The sequence below is a fragment of the Ornithorhynchus anatinus genome, chromosome 1 (assembly GCF_004115215.2).
Source record: "Ornithorhynchus anatinus isolate Pmale09 chromosome 1, mOrnAna1.pri.v4, whole genome shotgun sequence".
Classification (NCBI taxonomy): domain Eukaryota; kingdom Metazoa; phylum Chordata; class Mammalia; order Monotremata; family Ornithorhynchidae; genus Ornithorhynchus; species Ornithorhynchus anatinus.
Window position 1 is genome coordinate 73,201,836 of NC_041728.1, and position 24,819 is coordinate 73,226,654.

The 24,819-nt window shown below is 39.8% G+C and overlaps 1 protein-coding gene across 2 annotated transcripts in view; it reads right to left on the minus strand.

Annotated features, from left to right (window-relative positions):
- Nucleotides 1-24,819, minus strand: part of BMP5 (bone morphogenetic protein 5) — a 159,096-nt gene that overhangs the window by 39,323 nt on the left and 94,954 nt on the right. For both annotated transcript variants that reach the window (XM_029063718.2, XM_029063643.2), the window contains exon 3: nt 23,112-23,260. In XM_029063718.2, coding sequence (XP_028919551.1) covers nt 23,112-23,260 — 149 coding nt within the window. The remainder of the gene's footprint in view (nt 1-23,111; nt 23,261-24,819) is intronic.

Sequence of the window (24,819 nt, forward strand, 5' to 3'; positions counted from 1 at the left end):
GTACCATAGAATAGACCACAAGTTTGAGTTCTAGGAGCTCCTGATCTTAGCATTTGGACTGCATAATGCCAAGACGTAAGGGTGAGCTTTTAAAAATTTAACACAGCGGCTATCCCACACTTCAGACTGCCCACCTATAGAACCTCTTAATTTACACCTAAAGATTCCATGGAATTTAGGCCCAGGCCACTTTAACCATTTTTCAAGCAGGAGAAAGAAACTACCCTGAACCCTCTCGAAGGAGTGCTGTTCCTCCTCCCTTCCATCCCCAAGCCTTGGCATTCTGAGGTTCCCCGTGACCATCCCAATGGGACCATTCACCCTTGTCTAACCTCAGCCGTGGCCATGGCTGAACTAAGGATACCTCTAGGGTGGGAAATTAACATGAGGTAGGGTTAAACCCTCTCATTCATTCATTCAATAGTATTGATTGAGAGCTTACTATGTGCAAAGCACTGTACTAAGCACTTGGAATGTATAAATTGGCAAAAGACAGAGACAGTGCCTGCCCACTGATGGGCTTACAGTCTAATTGGGGCAGACAGACAGACAAAAACAATAGCAATAAATAGAATCAAGGTGATGTACATCTCATTAACAAAATAAATAGGGTAATAAAAAAATATATAAAAATGAGCAGATGAGCACAGTGCTGAGGGGAGGGGAAAGGAGAGGGGGAGGAGCAGAGGGGAAGGGGGGGAACGAGGGCTTAGTTGAGGGGAGGTGAAGGTGATAATAATAATGTTGGTATTTGTTAAGCGCTTACTATGTGCCGAGCACTGTTCTAAGCGCTGGCGTGGGGTAGAGGAACAGCAGAGGGAGCAGAGGGAAAAGGGGAAGCTCAGTCTGGGAAGGCCTCTTGGAGGAGGTGAGCTCTAAGAAGGGCTTTGAAGAGGGGAAAATAATTAGTTTGGCAGAGCTGAGAAGAGAGGGCATTCCAGGACAGCGGGAGCACGTGGGCCAGGGGTCGACGGCAGGATAGGCGAGAACGGGGGACGGTGAGGAGGTGGGCGGCAGAGGAGCAGAGCATGTGGGGTGGGCAGTAGAAAGAGAGAAGGGAGGAGAAGTAGGAGGGGGCAAGGTGATGGAGAGCCTTGTAGCCTAGAGTGAGAAGTTTTTGTTTCATGTGGAGGTCGATAGGCAACCACTGGAGGTTTTTAAGAAGGGGAGTGACATGCCCAGAGCGTTTCTGCAGGAAGATGAGCCGGGCAGCGGAGTGAAGAATAGACTGGAGCGGGGAGAGAGAGGAGGAAGGGAGATCAGAGAGAAGGCTGATACAATAAACCAGCCGGGATATTATGAGAGCCTGTACCAGTAAGATAGCCGTTTGGGTGGAGAGGAAAGGGTGGATCTTGGCAATATTATAAAGGTGAAACCAGTATTATAAAGGTGAGACCGGCAGGTCTTGGTGACGGATTGGATGTGTGGAGTGAACGAGAGAGCTGAATCAAGGATGACACCGAGATTGCGGGCTTGAGAGACGGGAAGGATGGTCGTACCATCCACAGTGATAGGGAAGTCAGGAAGAGGACAGGGCTTGGGAGGGAAGATAAGGAGCTCAGGTTGAGTTTCAGGTGGAGGTCAGACATCCAGATAGAGATGTCTTGGAGGCAGGAGGAGATACAAGCTTGAAGGGGGGGGGAGAGGACAGGGGCAGAGATGTAGATTTGTGTGTCATCTGCATAGAGATGATAGTTGAAGCCGTGAGAGCGAATGAGTTCACCAAGGGAGTGAGTGTAGATGGAGAACAGAAGAAGAAGGCCAAGAACTGACCCTTGAGGAACCCCAACAGTAGGGGGAGGAGGAGCCTGTGAAGGAGACCGAAAATGAACGGTCATAAAGATAAGAGGAGAAGCAGGAGAGGATGGAGTCCGTGAAGCCAAGGTGAGATAAGGTGTGGAGGAGAAGGGGATGGTCAACAGTGTCAAAGGCAGCTGAGAGGTCAAGGAGGATTAGGATAGAGTAGGAGCCATTGGATTTGGCAAGAAGGAGGTCATGGGTGACCTTTGAGAGAGCAGTCTCGGTAGAGTGGAGGGGACGGAAGCCAGATTGGAGGGGGTCCAGGAGAGAATGGAAGTTAAGGAATTTAGGCAGCAAGTGTAGATGACTTGTTCTAGGAGCTTGGAAAGGAAGGGTAGTAGGGAGATAGGGTGATAACTGGAAGGGGAAGTGGGGTTGAGAGAGGGATTTTTTAGGATGGGGGAGACATGGGCATGTTTGAAGGCAGAGGGGAAGGAGCCATTGGAGAGTGAGTGGTTAAAAAAGAAGTTAAGGAGGGGAGGAGGGAAGGGGCAATGGTTTTTATAAGGTGAGAGGGTATGGGGTCCGAGGCACAGGTGGAGGAGGTGGCACTTGCGAGGAGGGAGGAGATCTCCTCTGAGGATACTGCAGGGAAAGATAGGAAAGTAGGGGAGAGGGTTGCGGGGGGAGGCAGAAGGGGGCGGGGTGACTTTGGAGAGCTCAGACCTGATTGTGTTAATTTTTGTGATGAAGTAGGTGGCCAGATCATTGGGGATGAGGGATGGAAGAGGGGGAGGAACAGGGGGCCTGAGGAGAGAATTAAAGGTGACACGGGCATGGGTGTCAATGAGGGAAGAAAAGAAGTTTTGCCTGGTGGAGGAGAGGGCAGAGTTAAGGCAGGAAAGAATAAATTTGAAATGTACAAAGTTGGCTTGGTGCTTGGACCTTCGCCAGCAGTGCTCAGCAGCTCAAGCATAGGAGCATAGGAGGCGGACAGAGGCAGTGCCCCATGGCTGTGGGTTAGTGGAGCGAGAGCGGCGGAGGTAAAGGGGAGCGAGAGAGTTGAGATGAGTAGAGAGGGTGGGGTTGAGAGCAGTAACCTGATCATCGAGAGTGGGAAGAAAGGATGGGAGGAAAGGTGGGGAGAGATGCTTTTGGAGAGATAGATGGGATCAAGAGAGCAGAAGTCTCTGTGGGGGAGTACTACAGATTTGCAGGGAGAGTGAGTGTGAGAGAGGAGGCAGGTGAGAAGGCTATGGTCTGAGAGAGGGATTTCAGAGTTGGTGAGGGAGGAGATAATGCAGCGGTAGGAGACGACGAGATAGAGGGTTTGACCAAGTTGGTGAGTGGGTGAGGTATGGTGGAGCATGAGGTTGGCAAAATCGAGGAGCGATAGCAGGCAGGCGGCAGAGGAGTCATCGGGTAACTCTCTCCAGAGAGGACATAAGGAAAAGAATGCCTCCTAGGTTTGACTGAATATCCACTTCCCTGAATCCTCCAGAGTTTAAATCAATCAATCAATCAATGTCCTTTTAATGGTATTCATGAATCTCTTACTGGGAAAAGCACTGGGAATGTACAAATTAATCAAAGTGGACACAATCTATGTACCACTTAGAGCTCACAGTCTTAATCCCTATTTTACAGATGAGGTAACTCAAACACAAAGAGGTTAAGTAACTTGCCCAATGTCACATAGCTGGCAAGTGGCAGACCTGGGATTAGAACTCTGATCCTCCTGACTCCCAGTCCTGTGCTCTATGCACTAGACCAAGCTGCTTCTCTGTGCTTTATTGAGTATTCATTGAGTGCTTACTATGTGCAGAGTACTCTACTAAGCACTTGGGAAAGTACAATACAATAGAATTAGTGGACACTTTCTCTGCCCATATAGAGCTCAGAGTTTAAAATCTGGTGCTAGTGCTGCCTAGTCCGTCAAACAAAGAATGGAGTTTGGGAGATGAACAAGGCGGCTGCTGAGGAAAATAGTTGAAGGTGTGGCAGGAGATGGAAGGAGGAAAATAAGAGGTGAGAACCAAGTTAGGAAATCAAATTTGGAACCGTCCACTAACATTAGGGACAGGTCTTCACTAGCCAGGAGAAGAACTGAAATAATCCAAATAAAGACTTTCCACAAAGTGTACAGATAATTGGGAACAAAGGATTTATGGGTCTGAATTTTCTGGATAAGTAGTTCTGTTCTTCATTTAAATATGTTAGAGGTCACATTGGCTTTGAACGTGATTTCTGTTCACCACTAACCACCCCAAATTTATGCAGATAGTGATTTGAATAGTGGATAGGATGTAAAGCATTTGAAAGGCCAAGCCATCCTCACTCAGAAATGATCCCTTCAGGCTTTGTGGAAGTAATGGACAAATTTGAAGTCCTGATAAACCATACTAACCATCACAATGACCGTTAGTTATCCATTGTTTCTCACCTTCACTGACTTAAGTGGGAATTCCGGGTTTGGATCCCTAGTGATATAAATCAACAGTGTTTTCAGAAACTAAGAGGTACATTTCTGCGTCCCTCTTATGCCTTGAGCAAGGGTGCTTTCTCTCTGTAAGATATGGGAGTTCAAGGCATTCTGAACTATTACCCTGATTTTCACGAGTCCTCCATAAGCATACATTGTTTATATCTTTGAAACACTTGAATTTGGGAACTACTAAGAGGGATCTAGCCAACAGACATAAATAGCTTAGATATACCCTGAATCAATGTATCTAGTATCTCAGCCTGACCATATCCTTTTGGCAAACATGACTTTAAAATTGTTTATTTCTTGAAAACAGTCTTATTACTGTATTAACATTCTCTGACCTAAATAAGCTTTTTAAAGGCATGTTCACTACATAATATGTAGGTAATCAAAATATTAACCTTTCATTTCCTTTAAATGCATCCATTATAGCTAAATGCATTTGTGGGTTTATCAGACTCAGTGTTTGATATATCTTCTGAAAGTCCTGGGTAAATTTGTGTTTCCTTCTGTTCCTCTGTAATGACATCAGTGCAGACTGTTTAACCTGAAACACCTGTGATGATGCTTTGTTCAAGAACATTTTATTTAATTTCCAAAGAGCAATCATTGACTCTAGCAGAGACTTTTATTATTACCATCATTATTTATTTTTGATTATTATTATTATAAGAAGCACTGGAATAGATACAAGATAATTAAGTCCCACATGGATCTCATTATCTTCAGTAGGAGGGAGAAGAGTTGTATTGAATCCCACTTATGAGATGAGGGAACTGAGGCATGGAGAAGTTGTGACTTGCCCAAGGTCACACAGAGGTGGGATTAGAATCCAGGAACTCAGACTCCTGGCCCATGCTCTTTCCACTAGGCCATGCTCCTTCTCTGTGAGTTTGTGGATGATGTTACATGAAAGAGTAGAAGCCATGGTCTTATGTGGCTTTTTAGCCCCTTTCCTAATTTGCTTGTATTAACTCTAGCACTTAGAACAGTGCCTGGCATATGTAAGCACTTAATAAATACCACAGTCATCATCATCATCATCATAATCATCATCAATTCTTTCATGTCCATTAACTATGTGATTTGATTTGTTCTCTAAATTCTCAAGACATATTTGGTTCAAGTTTTCCAAAGTTGGATTTAATTGTTTATGGTTTTATATGTTTTTGATTTTCCCTCTTTCTTTCACTCTCTTTCCTTAAAGCCTTCTTAAAAACATAACTTCAGATCATATCCCTACTATCCTGATCACACCACTCCTGCATTTAGAGTTCCTATCTGTAATCTATTGGCTACAATTCTGTTACAACGGTTTGAGGTTTGCTTGTTTCTTCCCATTAGATTATAAACTCCTTAAAGACTGGGATTTTATGCTTACATTGTCTACAAAACATTCAAGATATACAGTTGATGATGATGATACCTGATTCAAATTGTATACAAATCTTCAATCATAATAAGAATTAAATTTATCATGTATTCAGAATGAAAAGGCTGTGACAGTTTTTTTTCAACTACATCCTCACAAACTGAATATTGAAACAGTTGCATATTATAGACATGTATGTAATTGTGCCTTGCCCCTGTTTGTGTTGACAGAGCTAATTCTGAACTCTTATAAAAGCACTTATTATATAATCATATGCACATTAGATATTCAAAGTTGGAGACATTAAACAGATACACATGTAAAAAAAAACCTCTAATATAGTATAAGATCATTTATATTCATTTCAAAGGAGCTTTCTGCCTGAAGTATATCTTTTCTCAGAGATTATATTTCCAAGACATTCTAAAAACATACATCACCACTTGTACCTGAATTAATACATCAGAAATGGGAAAATATAAGTAGCCTAGCCCAAGGAGGGCAGATAGGCTTTCAACTGTGCAACTTGGCAAAAGGATGCAAAACTTAGCCTAGTGTCAAATTTTTCTATAAAAACACAAACGTTCAAATAGGTGTATTAAACAGTTCTTAAAAATAAACTTCACATGAGAGCAAGCATAAGGAATTGTTACTATCAAAGACTAACATCTGGAAATATACCTGCTACATGTTTGAACAGATGCAACATAAAATCATGCAAATCATAATAATAATACTTGCAGTTTTTGTTAAGCACTTACTTTATACAAAGCACTGTACTAAGCACTGGGCTAGATACAAGGTAATCAGTTCCCACAAGGGGATCACAATCTAAGTAAGCAGGGAGAACAGGCATTAAATCCCCATTTTGCAGATAAAGAAACTGAGGCACAGAGAAGTTAAGTGACTGGTCCCAGGGCACACAGCAGATAAGTGGCAGAGAAAGATTAAAACCCAAATCCTCCCCCCCAGCTCTTTACACTGGGCCATGCTTCTTCTATACAACTATACAATTGTTTTTTCTACTCTTTGGGGTTTATGATTCTTTCATGGGAGATTATTTTTCTGATTTTCTATTGCTTAGTGTGCTTGACGTTTGTATGTGAGTGAATGATATTACCTTCTTCTGATATCAGGTTCAAGGCTGTTTAAATTGGAAAAATGGAAAAACAAAATACACAAACCATAGCTCACTCAAAATATAATGCCAGAACCTTTTGCACAGGCTTTCTTTTCATTATGAGTGTGCTATGGCAGAGGAAGGCCATTGTGTGGTTTGACAAATGTGTTGGGAGAATCTTGGAAACTCTTTTCCAGGAAGAATTCCTCTGGTTGTTTTTCCCAAGGATTCTTATGAGACAGTGGCAAGGAGGAAAAGATACGTTTTCAGAAAAATGACGTGTCAGAATGTAGGAGACCTGTGCTTGATGTGCAAAGAGAAGAGTAGAGAAAGACAAATCCTACACAGTGAATCCATGGAGAGTAATCACAAACTGTATCATGACTACTTGACATGAACAGGAAGAGGACTGGAGATACCTGAGAATGAGAGATGGAGTTGCAATCCTTTTGCATGTGTGGAGAGAAGTGGGAACATTTTGTCAATACCAGATTCCTGGGGAAAATGGCAGTGGAGGGATAGGAACATAAAAAGTTGAAAGTCTGGGTGAAAATTTATGCAGAAGGAAATTTACACTAATGGAGTGCTTGAGCAATGTTTTGAAGGTTGGATGTGACAATGGGAATATTTGTCAGAAACTTAGGAAAAACAGAATGGAAATGCATGACTGAAATAATTCAGGGCTTGAAAATAAATCTTAATGAGACTCTCTAGGAAGAGGAAGAGGAATAGGAAATAGGAAGACACAGCAGAACTGAGGAGACAGATAGATGCATGTGCCTAACTAGGAAAGCTGTGGAGAAGTTGAAGCAAATTACTACACTGAGTACTCTTCTGAGATGATGGAAAATAACTAGAACTTCTTGTCAAAGAGACATCATACTATAAATGAAAAGATGGGCTTTGTCCAACAAGAGCTTTAAATGCTTATTTACTTGGATTTATTCTCCATAGTGGTAAAATGAACTCATACAAAGCACTTTTGAGGCTTTCTATGGACTCAAATTATTTTCAGTTTTAGGGTCATTAATCTGTGGAAATAACACAGACCTGGGGAGTCAGAGGATCTGGATTCTTATTCTGACTGTCATTTCCCTGCTGTGTGACCTTAGGTAAGTCATTTCACTTTTCTTTGCCTCAGCTTCTCCATCTGGAAAGTAGCACTTAAATGCCTGTTGTCCCATCTATTTAGACTACGAGCCCCATGTGGGAGTGGGACTGTGTCAACCTGATTACTTTGTATCTATCCCTCTTAACAAACATCATAATTTTCTATTTCATGATCTACTATTTTATTTTAATGCCCATTTAATGTGACTTTTTATTTGTGCTATTTATAATATTTCATCCCATCATTTAATCTGCCATGCCCTTAATCATGAGGGCCCTCAAATAAATTCTAACATAATGAGACATTTTAGTTGACATCAAGTAATTAATAGTCTTCAAAATTCTAGGAAGTTAACTTGCTTGGGAAAATTTTAATTAGGATAGTAAAATGAACTGAGCTAAAGTGCATTTTTTGTATCTGTTATTGGTGAAAGTAGTCCTTGAAAATAGATTTTAAGGCAAACTATTTGGATCATTAACTGAAGAGGACACTCTTCTATCTATGGTACATGCTTTGAAAGAAAAATGTTTTCATTATTCAGAAAAGTATTTTCAGTTATATTTAACCTTCCTTTTGCTGCTAATGAAGGGATTGTGGAGTTTCTGTCAGGATCTTGACAACAGTGATCATTACAACCAAAAACAAATGAATGGTTTTGTCACTTCTAAAACAGATTGAATGAGTCAACAATATTCTCTAAACATCATTATGTTTTTGGAAGACAGATGTCTAGATTTCATACCTGTCTTTTTCATTAGGCACATATTTTAAACAAAAACATCTTCATCATTAATTATTTATTGTACTTTTATTTTGCAATCATCTATACCACAACCTTGAGGAAAATGACAAGAAATGAATTCAACACAGTCCCTGTTCTCAGGGAGATGAGCATAATGAAAATGTTAACACTTCAAATGTAAAAGTTCAACCTACACCACATATCCAATTGGAAGAAATTTCCCAACTATTCTTTAGAAATAGAGCGCCAAATATAAACAAGACATGATGTTATTGCTCTCCTAATAGGTTGTTTTGCTTAATGCCCTCACTTGTCCTTCTTCGATCCATGGTTACAACACTTGACATCATCTGTGGGTTCTATGCTAGTTACACACTACTGAAATAACTTAAAAGTTAGAGGATAACATGCTTATGTATACAGATATATAAGTCTCTGATAATAATACTTACGCATTTTTTCAGAGCAGAGAAAATGGTAGTTGCAAGAGATTAAATGACAACAAAAGAGAGAAAGGTAAAAAGTGGACTTTCAATCAACTAATCAATGACATTTATTGAGCACTTATCATGTGCAGGACATTGTGCTAAGTGCTTGAGAGAGTATAATACAGTCGACAGAAATTATCCCTCAACCCAAGAAGCTACTTTCCCAAACAAGTAACACTAGTAATGGACCCTGCATAAACGAACTGTCTACCACATTTGAAAGGGAATGTTTATCCTCTGGGTGAATAACCCATGTATTAGTTACTATTATCAGTCCAGTATTTTTTGAGGGTTTATGATCATTTTTATTATGATTATCACATTTGTTAAGCCCTTAATATATGTCGAGCACTGTTCTAGGAGCTGGGGTGGGTACAAGATAATCAGGTTGGACAGAGTTCCTGTCCCACATGGGTTTCACAGTCTTAGTAGGTGGGGGAATAGGTATTTAATCACCATTTTACAGTTGAAAAAAGTGAAGCATAGAGAAGTGTCAAGTTTTTCAAGCAGTGTAATAAGTGCTGGTATATATAAAGTATGACTGTTAACCACAAGCATATAGAAGGTTGATTTTTGACAAGAAATTTTATATCTGTCACACACTTAGTTTTTAGTAAATAATGCTGATTGGGCTGCACCTCTAAGATTTATTATTAATAATAATGATAATAATAATAATGGTATTTGTTAAGTGTTTACTATGTTCCAGGCATTGTTCTAAGCACTGGGGTAGATACAAGCGTGTCAGGTAGGACACAGCCCCTGTCCCACACAGGGCTCACAGTCTTATTCCCCATTTTGCAGATGAGGGACATAAAGCACAGAGAAACTAAGTGACTTGCCCAAGGTGACGCAGCAGACAAATGACGTAGCTGGGATTAGAACCCATGACCTTCTGACTCCAGGCCCATACACTATCCACAAGGCCATGGTACGGTAACTGGCAGATTAACCATTAATTAAACAATAACAAGTTGTCAAGACAAGTTGTCATTCACTGAAGTTCTGATTCAATAAGAGTACAGTGGTATCAATGGAAAAGTGGCATCCAACAGTTGTGATGCCTGTGGGTCCATCCTCAGCACTGACTCCCATTTTCCAGATGGAATGCAGCATTGTCTCCATATGGAGAGTTGCTGTTTTCCATCACTGTAGACGGCACCTCCATTCTTCCTTTCTCACAAGTTCATAATCTTGGCATTATCCTTGACTTCTCTCTCTCATTCAACTCACAAATTCAATCCATTAGTAAATCCTGTCGATCCCACCTTCACAACATCACTAAAATCCTCCCTTTCCATCCAGTCTGCTACCACATTAATACAATCACTCATCCTATCCCACCTGGATTACTGCATCAGCCTTCTTACTGACTTCCCAGCTTCCTGTCTCTCCCCACTCCAGTCCACACTTCACTTAGCTGCCTGGATAATTTTTCTACAAAAACATTCAGGACATCTTCCCACTCCTCAAAAAACTCCAGTGGTTGCCCATCCATCCCCTCATCAAACAAAAGCTCCTAGCCACTGGCTTTAAAACACTCAATCACTTTGCCCCCAGCTACCTCATCTTGCTACTCTCCTCTACAACCCAGCATAAACGTTTTGCTCTTCAAATGCTTACCTTCTCACTGTGCCTCGATCTCACCACACTGACCCCTTAGCCCAAATTGTGCTTCTGACCTGGAAGTCCCTCCCTTCTCAAATCCGACAATTACTCTCCCCCACCCCAAAGTTTATTATTATTAATGATAATAATGATAATAATTATGGTACTTGTTAAGCACTTACTATGTTCCAAGCACTGTTCTAAGCACTGGGGTAGATACAAGTTAACCAGGTTGGACACAGTCCCTGTTCCACACTGGGCTCATACTCTTAACCCCCATTTTTTCCAGATGAGGTAATCGAGGCACAGAGAAGTTGTGACTTTCCAAGGTCACACAGCAAACAAGTGGCAGAGCTGGGATTAAAACGTTTGACCTTCTGATTGAAGGCACATCTCTTCCAAGTGAACTTCCGAGACTAAGCCCCCAATTTCCTCTTCTCCCACCCCCTTCTGTGTCACCCTGACTTGCTCACTTTACTCTTCCCCCTTCACAGCCCACAGCACTTATGTACATTTCTGTAATTTATTTATTTGTATTAATGTCTCTCTTCCCTCATCTAGACTGTAAGCTTGTTGTAGGCAGGAAATGGATCTGTATACTGTTGTATTGCACTCTCCTATTTGCTTAGCACAGCGATCTGTAAATGTAAGAGGTTAATAAATATGATTGAATGGGAATCCTCTTTGAATTATCGCTTCCCTAAGGCTTTGGATCTTGTCTGCTGTCCAGGAGGTACTGGAGCAAGACAGTTCTGGATATTTCTGGAAGGTCAGATTCCCTTAAAGCAGAAGTCCTTGGTTAGGGAAACAAGGAGGGGGACATGGTCCTAACTATAAAGAACTAAATTGGAATCCCTGTGGGATATCAAGTTGTCAATCTGAAATAAGGCCCCAGATCCTAACTCCTGTATACACACATGCAACCTTTATAGAATAAAGTGATAAGGGGTTTCTCTCTAAAAATCTACCTTTACACATTCTAGTCATCCCAAAGCACCTGATAAAAGCTGGAGTGTGGCATACTGTACACAGAGGAATAATACACTGGAGCTAACTACAGCTGCCTTGTCATGGCTAAGTATACCGGAGTAACATAAATGCATGTAATTTCATCCACTTTAATATCCCTTTTCGAGGCCTGGAAAACTTTATGGAATAGTCCAAAGTTTCTTTCCACAAATAAAGAACTATAACTTAATCCACCTATCACTATTTACTCTTGACAATCTTCCTTTTTTGCTTTAGCATCAGTTAACATTCAACTCATGAACTAAAGTGATGTTCCCATTTGTACTAACCTCCCAGCGTAAAATGCTAAAAGTACAGGAAACAACTTGATTCATACCAAACAGACAAACAAAAACTCCAGAGATTCATGGGCCTGGAGACTTCCTGAAATTGAGTTTTCCATTTTGTTTCTGCATTTTATGATGCAATTTATTAACGTTCTTTCATCGATCTGAAAGCAATCACCTCTCCCAAATATTACCTACAATAGAGACATCAAAAGGATGAAATTGGCCATTAGGGGGCATACCACAGTATAAACTGAGAAGAGGTGTGTAGACTTTTAAAACAATGAAAAACTCTGTGATCCTTAATTTACCACAACCCCAAGGTGACTCTCAGTTATATATTGACAGCTCCCATATGAGTTATCTAATGCTTTATTCCCCATCCTTGAAATGTGAGGTGTATCAAAAAACTTCTGTAGTTCCCTTAATTCAAATCTGCCTGTACTATAATTTTTAAAAATAACACAATGCACTTCAGTGTCCAGGGATTTTTATTTAACATGATCATAGAAAATACTTAAGATATTTAGTTCATAGTTCCCCATAGTGTAGTTCTTGCATTTCAGGGCATCTCTGTGGTTTATGAGAAATCAGTCCCAAACTGCTGCTGGGAAGGAGTAAATCAAGTAAATACCTGGGGCAAAGTGGAGTAATGTGTACAGATTGGGTAATGAATGGATAATGGAGACTGGCCACTCCGTAGGGAGACAAATGAAAAAGAGTGGAAGCTTCATGAACATTTGACAGCTGGGTAATAGGAAAGGGGTAATGGATGGAAATAAAAATTGAAAAAAAGAGACATATAGTTAGTCAGATGTCAGAGGAATCCATGAAGTTTAGGTATTATATAAACAGGGCCTTTGAAATCAAGAATTCGATTTGCTTTGTTCAACCCTTATGGTCCCAGTCAAATGTCATAAGAGTTTCTCCATAGAACTGATGAGACTGTAGGAAAGGAAAGAGACAGAGCTTTTTATGATGTGGTAATCATATTCCTGGGCCAGGTCAAAATTAAAACCCAGCGACTGCAGGGAAAACAACAGTTACTCTTATGTAATCTTCAGAGTCCAAAATCTTTATATGGGTTGAAACATTGATCAACATAACATCATATAATTTACATGTGCATGTAAACTTGATGCGAGCTTTATGACTTTGAGTTAAATCTACATGCTGACTCGTTCCAAAAATACATAATTCAATCATCCACAAAAATGCCATTCATCCATGTAAATTTGTAACATAAAAGGTTCCAGAAATAAGAACAAACCAATAAAATGAATTAAATCCACAAGACAGAAACTGTGAGCCCACATAAGGACAATATTCAACTTGCTAAGATGAAGAGGTATCTTGGAAGAGGAGCATCTCCTCCAAGAGGCCTTCCTTGACTGAGCTCCCCATTCTCCTCCCACTCCCTTCTGCACCACCCTGACTTCCTTGCTCCCTTTGTACTTCCCCCCTCCCAGACTCACAGTATTTACATAAACATCTGCAATTTATTTCTTTATATAATGTCTTTCTCCCCCTTTGTACACTGTAAGCTCTTTGTTTGCAGGGAATGTGTCAGTGTATTGTTGTATTGTACTCTCCCAAATGCTTATTACAATGCTCTGCATACAGTAAATGCTCAATAAATATGATTGAATGAGTGAATGAATGAATCAAAATGTATATGCTACAGTTAGATGTGGACATCCCTCAGATGCTCCTAATGGAGAAAATAATTTTAATTTACAACTGTCAACCAATGTGGTCTGCTCCTAATTTCATCTTTAAATGTATTTTGCACTTCAGTTACACATCAAATAACCTGGAAATACATCAAGAAATGCAAGTTCTAGAAAATGAAACTTACTCATAATATGTTAAGTACAAATTAGATACTTGTCAAACTCATTATACTAGTCAAAAACATATGCAACAGTGTGTGTGTGTGTGTGTGTGTGTGTGTGTGTGTGTGCATGTGTCTGGGTTTAGAAGAAACAGTTTTTCCAAATATTAGGGAGAAATTAGCGGTGGGCCAATATTTCATTTACCTTCAGTAACTCTAATAATTCAAGTTCTAGAGCTATGTATCTATAATGATCACTTGACTGAAGAGGAAGAAATAATAAAAATTAAATAAAGCCCAGACTGGAGGATTGATACTTTTATACATTTTAAGATTATGCTGGTCAGCTCTTGTGGTCTTGATAAACAAACAAATTCTGACTTTGGCACAGAGGGAAATTGAAACGTCTAGAGTAATTGTTCCATAAAAGCAGAAAAATGGTCTTAAATTGGAAACACTCCTGAGGTGCTCACTTTGGCAGCCTACCTCTTTGGGATCAGATTAGGTTTTGGTTCCTGCTTTCCTGAAATGCACGTGATACTTGGAAGGGAAAACTAATTTCTGGAAGATTTCTTTGGAAAAAAATTTTATAAATACACACAAAAATAATCTCTACTTTCTAAGTTTTCAAAACCCTTGTACCACACAATCCCAGAACATAGAACACCCACTTATCTAACTAATCATAATTTGAAGGTGGGGCATTGTTTGACTTATAAAAGAAAATAAGTGAGATTGTAAAATATGTGACATAAAGTGGGGTAGCCACAAAATATTCCATACTTTTTTGGTTTATTTCCATTCCTTATTTTGATTTACTGCCAGAGATACATACATACATGCATACACACACTACATATTCACATATATATATACATGCACACACACACGATGTGAAAGAGTAAAAAGCATTAAAATGTCGTAATATTACAGCTCCCGACATTTATCTACTACTAAAGATTCCCACCCTTGCTTTCCCAGTAGGATTGTTTAGTGGCTACACTCTGCCAGTGAATAAGACTTCTCTGAAACCTTTAACTCACTGTCAATACTTGACTAATCCTCCATCCATTCTTCATTCCAAAAAACACAACTTGTAGCACCAGAAGAGGGAAAGTTGAAAAATTACTGATCATTTAACAAGCTCTCAAACCACTTGTTTCTGGTCCTTTTTTCTTGCCATTGCACATTCTGACCCATAATTCTTTAGATTCTGTTGCATATATAATTGTCTCTACAGAAAAATCTTTAGAAATGGTGAGGTGTTACAACTCATTCCTTTTCTGGCTTGTTTTCTTGTTCTTTATGAACATATATACCCACTTTTATGTATATAATATTTAAATTTTGCTAAGAGGATTCTGGATTTTCCCCCAGTATGTGTAGTACATACATTAATTTAGCTTAAACAATGAATATAAGAAAATTTTTCATGCAACTAATAGCAATTGTAGCATTTATTGAACACCTTCTTGATACTAAGCCCTTTGGAAGTACAAGTAAAAAGAAGTAACATATCCCCTGCTCATAAGGAGTTTACACTCTAATTGGGGAAGATGGAAACAAAAATATATCCATGTAAAGAGTAGTCAAGATGTATTTCAGCTGCATCTATCATCACTGTTACATTGTACTTTCACATTCATTCATTCATTCAATTGCATTTATTGAGTGCTTACCGTATGCAGAGTACTGTACTAAGCACTTGGAATGTACAATTTGGCAACAGATAGAGACAATTCCTGCCCAACAATGGGCATCCGAAGAGTGAGTTGGCCCTTCCAACTCATCGGTCATCCTGGCTGCTCTAGTAGCCTGGCTTCTATTTATGCAGCTGATTTCAGCCTTTGTCAGTTGGGTTCATACTTTCCTCATCGAAGCCAACCTAGGCCATCACATACAAGATGGCGAAGAGTTGTCAGTCTTGTGTATACCAGAGTCCTTTTGGGAATCGGACATTAGAAGTAACAGCATTTTTTGGGCCACAGGGCTTAATAAATACAATTGATTAATTGATTGTTAATTCAAATCAGAAGTGCTGAGAATGCATACAAAGTTCATCAGAAGGTACCATAACAATCTCTTGTCTGAATGAGCTGTATTCCCTTTATTTAAAACAAATGGAGTCATCACTATCGATTCAATCTAAGGAAACCCATCTGTATTTATGAACCAAAACAGCTTTAGAAGGCAGATCCCTGTCTTAGATGGAAGAATCCAGACTGGCTAAATTCAAAGTGAATGACTAAATTTCAAAATGTTGGCAAACAAACTGCCAATAAATGGGAGTACTGTAACTTTATAATCTTCAAGAAATGATAATGATAAACTGCAGTCAAAACAGAGGGGAGAAAAAATAAATATCACCCTTGGTCCCTGCATTTCTCCTAGTTATTTACACCATGTCAGCTGATGTTCATAGGAACCAACATCATATATCATCTGACCTTTGACTCAGATGAATAGTCTGACTAGACAAAAGGTTAATTTATTGATCATTTCTGATATTGAAGGCTCTAGTTGAATCATACCAGGGAAATTCCTTACTTTGGTCTTTCTTTTTTAATTAAAATTATTTTTACTTTTCAATAAATCTAAGAGGTTATTCGTGGCCCAGATGTATTTTAGAAGAGTTTAGAGGATAAATATAATACTGAAGCCATATCTGAACAGTTTGGAACATTCTAAATACTAAAGAGAGGGAGAAGAGACTGGCTGGCTGTATTTTACTTTTTGGGTGTGCACATTTAAATTGACAAGACACCGCATTTGTTATGGAGATCAGGAGTCAGAAATGCTTACATCTGCATCCACCTGGATTATTTTATATCAACTCCGGTGCTTAGTGCAGAGGTTGACACAAAATAACTACCTAACAAATAGCATCATTATTACTATTATTGTTATTATTATTGTTGTTATTATTTTGAACGTGAAAGAGCAAATCACTACCTGGTTCCCAACTAACTGATGCCTAGGCCTGGAGTCTTTCAGGGCTTGGGGGAAATATGAGACTGACAGAAGAAGACAGTTTAAGGAGTTGAGTTAGTAGATAGGAAGAAGTCAAGGGCATGGATTTATTCATCAAGAGGGAAGGTGAGGTAGGGAGACTAAGTGGGACACCATAAACTGGAATAAGTGGAAAACTAGAAATCGGACACCTCTGTAGGGGGCAGGGATGGTACAAAGTCACCATGGTGGTGGAGGAGAAGAGCAGGCTACACTCCCATTTTCCCCAAGGCTGGAGAAGTGGGAAAAGGTGAAGTTTCCTCTGGAAAAATTATCAGTGAAGATAGTATCATTTGGAGTAAGCCATATTCGGGAAATAGCGAGGAAGAGGAATGATAGACATAGGACCAGGTCAAAGGTGAAAACAAGTTTTCACATGTTGGAGTGGAGTTTCCACAGGTCACACTTAAAAACGAATTCAGGTCAGAGAGTTGTACTGTGGGGACTCAAACTAAGGGTGAGGATGGATTGGTCAGGAGCAGCAAGAGTGAAAGTAAAAGTCATCCACATAATAATAATAATAATAATAATGGTATTCATTAAGCACTTACTAGGTGCCAAGCACTGTTCTAAACACTGGGTAGATCTAAGGTAATCATGTTGTCCCACATGGGGCTCACAATCTTAATCCCTATTTTACAGATGAAGTAACTGAGGCACAAAGAAGTTAAGTGACTTGCAGACAAGTGCAGAACCAGGCTTAGAACCCGCTTCTGAAACAGGGGGCAGGGGCAAGGCATTGACAGGCACCATCACCAAATTAACCTGTTAAAGGAAGGAATTTCCTGGATATATGATTGGTCATTTAATTGTCTTGACCACTCTGTTGTAAATGTCTTTATGTTTGCCTCCCCCATTAAAGTATATGTTCCTTGTGGGCAGGAAACATTTATTACCATTAATCTGTTCTTCATAAGTGGCTACGATTACTAGTGTGACTACTACTACTAGTACCACTATTGTTGCTATTACTGAGACTATAACTACTACTATTGCTCCTACTAAATCCTAAATCACTAAATCTTGTTTGTTCAACCTTCACAACATCATTCAGATCCACCCTTTCCTCTTCATCCAAACTGTTTCCGTGATAATTGAAGCACTTATCCTATCCTGCCCTTATTATTTGTATCAGCTTACTTGCTGACCTCGCTGCCTATCTTTCCCACTGCAAGCTGCTGCTTAAATCGTTTTCCTATAAAACTGTTCAGTCAATGTTTCCTCACTCCTCAAGACTCTCCAGTGGTTGCCCAACCACTTCCACATCAAACAGAAATTCCTTATCATCAGCTTTAAAAGTACTCAATCGACTTGTACCCTCCTACTTTACCTCCCTGATGTCCTACTACAACCCAACCCACACACTTCACTCCTTTAATGCCAACCTATTCACTGTACCCCAATCTCATCTCTCCACCGAACGCTTGTTCGTGAACTGCCTCTGGAATATAACAACCTCTCTTTTCAAATCTGAGAGATGGTCACTCTCCCCACCTTTAAAGCCTTTTTGAAGGTACATGTCTTTCAAGAGGCCTTCCCCGATTAAGCCCTCATTTCTTCTTCTCCCATTTCCTTCTGTGTTGCCTTTACACTTGGATTTTCTCCCTTTATTCACCCCTGTGTCAGCCCTACAACTATATGTACATATCTGTAATTAATTTATGTATATTAATGTCTGTATCCCCCTATAGACTGTAAGTTCATTTGCGCAGGAAATGTGTCTACTAACTCTGTTATATTGTACTCTCCCAAGCATTTTGGACTACTACTATTAATACTGTATTTTTCCACCTAGTATCAGAATAAGTGTTGCATTTCTCCACTATATTTTGTTAGTGAAGACCTGGATAGGGTGACAGGCCTTCAGAAAAGGTGTTGTTTCAAGAAATAACTCTGCTAGGAAAAAAATGAACAGAAAAAAATTGCTGGAATGATAGGAAACTCCAAGAGTAAGCAAAACAAGTCTATCCAAATGCCATCATTTCCCTTGATTTACAGCAAATAGAAAAGACTGGAGTTGTGTGAGTTATAATCTTAAAATGATGAAGAATTAGCCACAATTTTAAAATGACCTTGCTCTCTGAACCTACAGGAATTTTCTGTGGTGTTCTTCCAATCCAACCTCAAGACTTCTTTAATTTCCTCATTACTTTGTGGAAAAATATTTTATGAGTGTCTATTTTATGGGTATTATGGGTACAAAATGTAAATGAAAACCCATAGTCTCATTCTAAAGTCTTACAAGGGTTACAATCAGAGGAGCACTATCAGCTTCAGTCCCCGGAAGCCATACTGAGGCATGGTTTTTATGGCTGATTCAGGTGCCTCAGGGATGGAGTACAGGGCTCGTTTGCCAATAACTTAATCCCCATCATAACATGTTAGCTTCTTCAGCCTTGAACCTTCTTTTATTCCATAGTATTGATTGAGCAGATACTAAGTGTAGAGTGAAACATTAGATGCCAAATTCATTAAGAGCAATAGACATGATCCCTGTTCTTGAAGAGCTTATCATACAAGCCCCACATAGGACAAGGACTAAGTCTGACTTACATACATGGCATCTATTGCCGAGCTTAGTATGATGCTTGACACATAGTAAGAGCTTCTTGAGTACCAGTTATTGCTATTGTTGACGTTATTTGAAAGAGGATCAATCATTCAATCAAACAATGGTGTTGAGCCCTTACTGTGTGTAGAGCACTTTACTACGCATTTGGGAGAGTACAGTACAACAGAATTGAAAGACATTTTCCCTGCCCACCAAGAATTTACAGTCCAGAAGGGGAGACAGACTTTAAAATAAACTATGGGTATGTACATAAGTGTTGTTGAGCAGAGGTGGGGTGAAGAGCAAGTGCTTAAATAGTACATATCTAAGAGCATAGACAACAAAGAAGGGAGAGGGAGTAAGGAAAATAAGGACTTGGGCAGGAAAGGCCTCTTGGAGGAAATGTGATTTTAATAAGACTTTTTTTTAAAGAGTGGTGGTCGGTTGGATATGAAGGGGATGGAGTTGCAGGCCAGAGTTAAGATCTAGGAAAGAGGTCAACAGTGAAATAGATGAGATAGATAGATTTATTTACCTGTATTAATGTCTGCCCCCCCTGCCCCCCGCAAACTGTAAGTTTGTTGTAACTCTATTACACTGTACTCTCTCATTGTGGTCAGGGAACATGTCCGTTTATTGTTGTATTGTACTCTCTCAAGTGCTTAGTACAGTGCTCTGCATGCAGTAAGCACTTAATAAATATGACTGTAGGAATGAATGAATTCAGTACAGTGCTCTGCATACAGTAAGCAGGAAGCAGCATAGTGTAGTGGGTAGAGCATGGGACTGGGAGTCAGAAGGTGATGGGTTCTAATCCTGACTCCACCACTTGTCTGCTGGGTGGCCTTCGGCCAGTAAATTGACTTCTCTGTGCCTCAGTTATCTCATCTGTAAAATGGCAATCAGGACTCTGTGAGCTCTGTGCAGGACAGAGACTATGTCCAACCTGATTTGCTTTTATCCAGCCCAGAACTTAGTACAGTGCTTGGCCATACTGGAAGCCCCATGTCAGATGGAGACTGCAAGTTCAGTGAGGGCAGGGAATGTGTCTTTATACTGTTTGTTACACTGCACTCTCTCACGTGCTTAGTACAGTGCTCTTCTGCACACAGTAAATGCTCAATAAATACGATTGACTGAAATTGTGTCTAACCTGATTAATTTATATTGACCAGACATGTAATAATATCACTCATGATAATAATTTTGTAACAATAATAGAACTGTTTGTCACATAATGCTTAATAAATCCCACATCATCATGATTAATAGTAGTAGTAGTAATAGTGGTAATAGTATCACTACAAACGGTGCAGTGGATAGAACACAGGCCTGGGAGTCAGAAAGTCATGGGTTCTAATCCTAGCTCCACCACTTGTCAGTGGGGATTGGGCCTATGAGCCCCACATGGGACAGGGGACTGTGTCCAACCTGATTCGCTTGTTTTCATTCAATCATATTTATTGAGTGCTTACTGTGTGCAAAGCACTGTACTAAGCACTTGGAAGAGTAAAATATAACAGCAGACACATTCCTGCCCATACATGTTCGTGGTCAAGAGGGGGAGACAGACATTAATCAAATAAGTAAATAAAGAGAAATAATTTGAAGAGGGGCAGAGCAATTATCCATTTGATATGAGGAAGGAGGGCATTCCAACCCAGAGGTAGAATGTGGGCAAGAGTTCGGCAGTGAGATACATGAACTATATAGGTACAGTGAGAAGGTTAGCATTAGTGGGCTGGGTTGTAGTAGGAGAATATCAAGGTGCAGTAGGAAGAGGCAAGGTGATTAAGTGCTTTAAAGCCAATGGTGTGGAGTTTTTATTTGATGCGGAGGTGGAAGGGCACGACTAGACTTTTTTGAGGAGGGGGGAAACATAGTGTGAACATTTCTGAAGGAAAATGATTCGGGCAGCAGAATGGAGTATGGACTAGACTGGGGAGAGACAGGAGACAGGGAGGTCAGTAAGGAGGCTGAAACAATAATCAAGGTGGGATAGGATATGTGCTTGCATTAATGTGATAGCAGTTTGGACGGAGAGGAAGGAGTGGATTTTGGCTATGGTGTGAAGGTAGAACTGACAGGATTTAGTGATGGCTTGAATATGTAGGTGGTACGAAAGAGAGGAGTCAAGGATAATGCCAAGGTTACAGGCTTGTGAGACAGGAAGGATGGTGATGCTGTCAATAGTGATGAGAAAATTAATGGCAGGACAGGGTTCGGGTGGAAAGACAAGAAGTATTCACCCCAGCTCTTAGTACAGTGCCTGAAACATAGTGAGCATTTAACAAATACCAACAGTTATCATTAGTAGTAGTATTTTTGCTAAGCACTCTACTAAGGGCTGGAGTAGATGTAAAATGATTGGGTCAAACACAGTGTTTGTCTCTCATTTGACACACAGTCTAAAGGGAATAACAGGTATTGAATCTCCATTTTACAGATGAGGGAACTGAGGCACCAAGAAGTTAAGTGACTTGTACAAGATAACACATCAGGCAAGTGGTGGAATCAGAAATAGAACTTAGGTCCTCTGACTTCCCAGAACCATGCTCTTTCCTCTAGGTTGTGCTGCTTCTCATTTAAGAAATAGAAAAGCAATTTTCATATGCAGAAAGATAGAAAACCCTGAAGATAAGGGTAACAAGATTTAGCATTAGACCAAACAAGATAAATTTACCAAAACCTCAAGAGAAGGCCACTGGGATAGAATGAGATAATCGGAAAGTGAAATAGAAACAGCCTTGATAATGGGGGGGGGGGGGGAATGATATAAAAGGGAAAATGTGGAAATAAAGGGAAACTTTACAAGAGCACTAAATAGAGTTTACTTGACCTTTTGGAGTGCTGGCTGATGCACCAGAACCACATCCCTAGCCAGAAGACAGGAAAAAAGACAGGAAGGGGCAGAAGAGAAGAATGTATTTTTCTCTTCTAGAAAGCTAAAATGTAGTCCCACCACAATGCCATTTTAGCAATATTTACAGCCATAAATAGTTTTGAAATTTTTTTTTCCCTGAATGCTCTCTTTTAAAGGCTATTTTTGCCTACATTTGTAATCCTAGAAATCTGAGTATCTCAACAATACTCTGAAAACCATAATTTGAGGATAACCCAAAATTCTAAGGAGTCTGAAGTGCTTATAAAAGAATAGGAAAATTCAGCATTATAAGCAAAAAACTTCTTCAGATTTAGGTCTTGTACACAAAGTGGAAACTTAAGTAACTTTGTCAAAATATTTTTGTCTAGAATCATGGGTTGCTTTTGATATCTGGTTTCCATCCTTTCCTGGAAATGTCCTCCAGTAGACTGCCTATATTCTAAATGTTTAAACCAGGCAGCATCCTTTAGTTAAACTTGTTACTTTTATCATAAATGGAAACATTTGAGCAACTTACTTCAGTGGGCCACAGGTGAGTGAAGCATTCTCTAGAGCTGGTCTTCCAATGACTTGAACCCATAATGAGCCAGATAAATGAAAATATCCCTAATTCAATAGGGCATCAAATATGCTCTTGGATATTACCTCCCAGGACACCCAAGAATGTAATGTAAGGCACATGGGTTATAGAAAACTTTTCTCCCCATGAAAACCAGAAGTTATTCACACTCAGTTGTATAGCCTCATTGCAAGGCTAAGTCTTCACAGCTAAAATAATGCTTGCCTCATGGGATAGACCTATTAAAACATACTAACTACCATCCCAATTGGATGTGTCAAATATTTCAAGTTGAAATAATATAACTTACCATCCCCTGTTTCTGCACAGAGTTGCAAACCCAAATTATTCTGTGGATTAATCACCCAGTGATTGCTGGTCACAGTGATGTCAAACACAAGCCAACCAACATCCAAAGCTTGAGCCTTCCTGGTATCTAACAGGAACAGATCAGCATCCCTAATGATAAAAAGAAGAGGGAAGAAATGTTAAAGTGAATGGGGAAAGTATAATTTCCTTTACTAAACTGGAAACAAATTAAAGGAGCTCCCACATATTCCCACAGGAAAAATGAAAATAAAGGACTTGAGAGATGAATAATGTGACAGCAAATATTTTTCTGCTAGGCTCCTAACTCAAATCTGGAGCTGATTAGTAATAACTGACTCTAGACTGTAAGCTTGTTGTGGGAAGAGAATATATATGTTTATTGTTATATTGTACTCCCCAAGTGCTTAGTAAAGTGCTCTGCACAAGTAAGCACTCAGTAAATTCAACTGACTGACTAATAACTGAATGACATTACCATGTGCCTATTCTTGACAAACTTTCACAAAATGGATTGATGATCTTAATCTGCTCCTTGGTAATTGTATTGCATTGAAATCACCATCAACAACATTATAACAGATTAATGCAATATAAATTTTGGCATTTATTAATAATTGTGGTTGGTTAAGGGCTTACTTCGTGTTAGATAATCAGGTCCATATGGACTCACAGTCTAAGTATGCCGAAGAAACTCCATTTTGCAGAGGAGGGAACTGAGGCCTAGTGACATAGGCCCAACAGATAAATAGTGGATCTAGGATTAGAAACCAAGAGCTCTGATTCCCAGGCTCATGATCTTTCCACTAGGTCTCACTGCTCTAACTTATTATGTGTCAATTGCTAAGTTAGATTCAGCATAACCAGACCAAAACAGTCTCCATCCCATAAAGCGAAGCAGCATGTCATAGTGGATAGAAGACAGGCCTGGGAGTCAGAAAGTCATGGGTTCTAATTCCAGATCTGCCACACATCTGCTGTGTGACCTTGGTTAAGTCACTTAACTTCTCCGTGCCTCAGTTAACTCATCTGTGAAATGGGGATTGAGACTGAACAGGGACTGTGTCCAACCTTATTTGCTTGTATCCACACCAGCACTAAGTACAGTACCTGGTGCATAGTATGTGTCTAACAAATATTATAATAATAATAATAATTATTATTATTATTATTAATAATAATGTTGATATTTGTTAAGCGCTTACTATGTGCAGAGCACTGTTCTAAGCGCTGGGATAGACACAGGGGAATCAAGTTGTCCCACGTGGGGCTCACAGTCTTAATCCCCATTTTACAGATGAGGTAACTGAGGCACAGAGAAGTTAAGTGACTTGCCCACAGTCACACAGCTGACAAGTGGCAGAGCTGGGATTCGAACCCATGACCTCTGACTCCAAAGCCCATGCTCTTTCCACTGAGCCAAAGGGTTCCCAATCTCGGTGGTAGGGAGGGAAAGTTATCTTATTTCTATTTTATAGAGGATGAAACTATGGTTGACTAACTTGCCAAAAGTCATACAGCTGGACAGTGGTAAATTAGGATGAGAATCTGGGTCCTCTGATTCTGTCCTATGCTCTTTCCACTAGACCAAGAGCTTTACTGACCTTACTGAAAGTGCAGGGGACTAAATGATTCATTTTTGTTTTAATTTTTGTGTGTGGTCATTTCCGGAAGGTGAAAGAAATATAGCA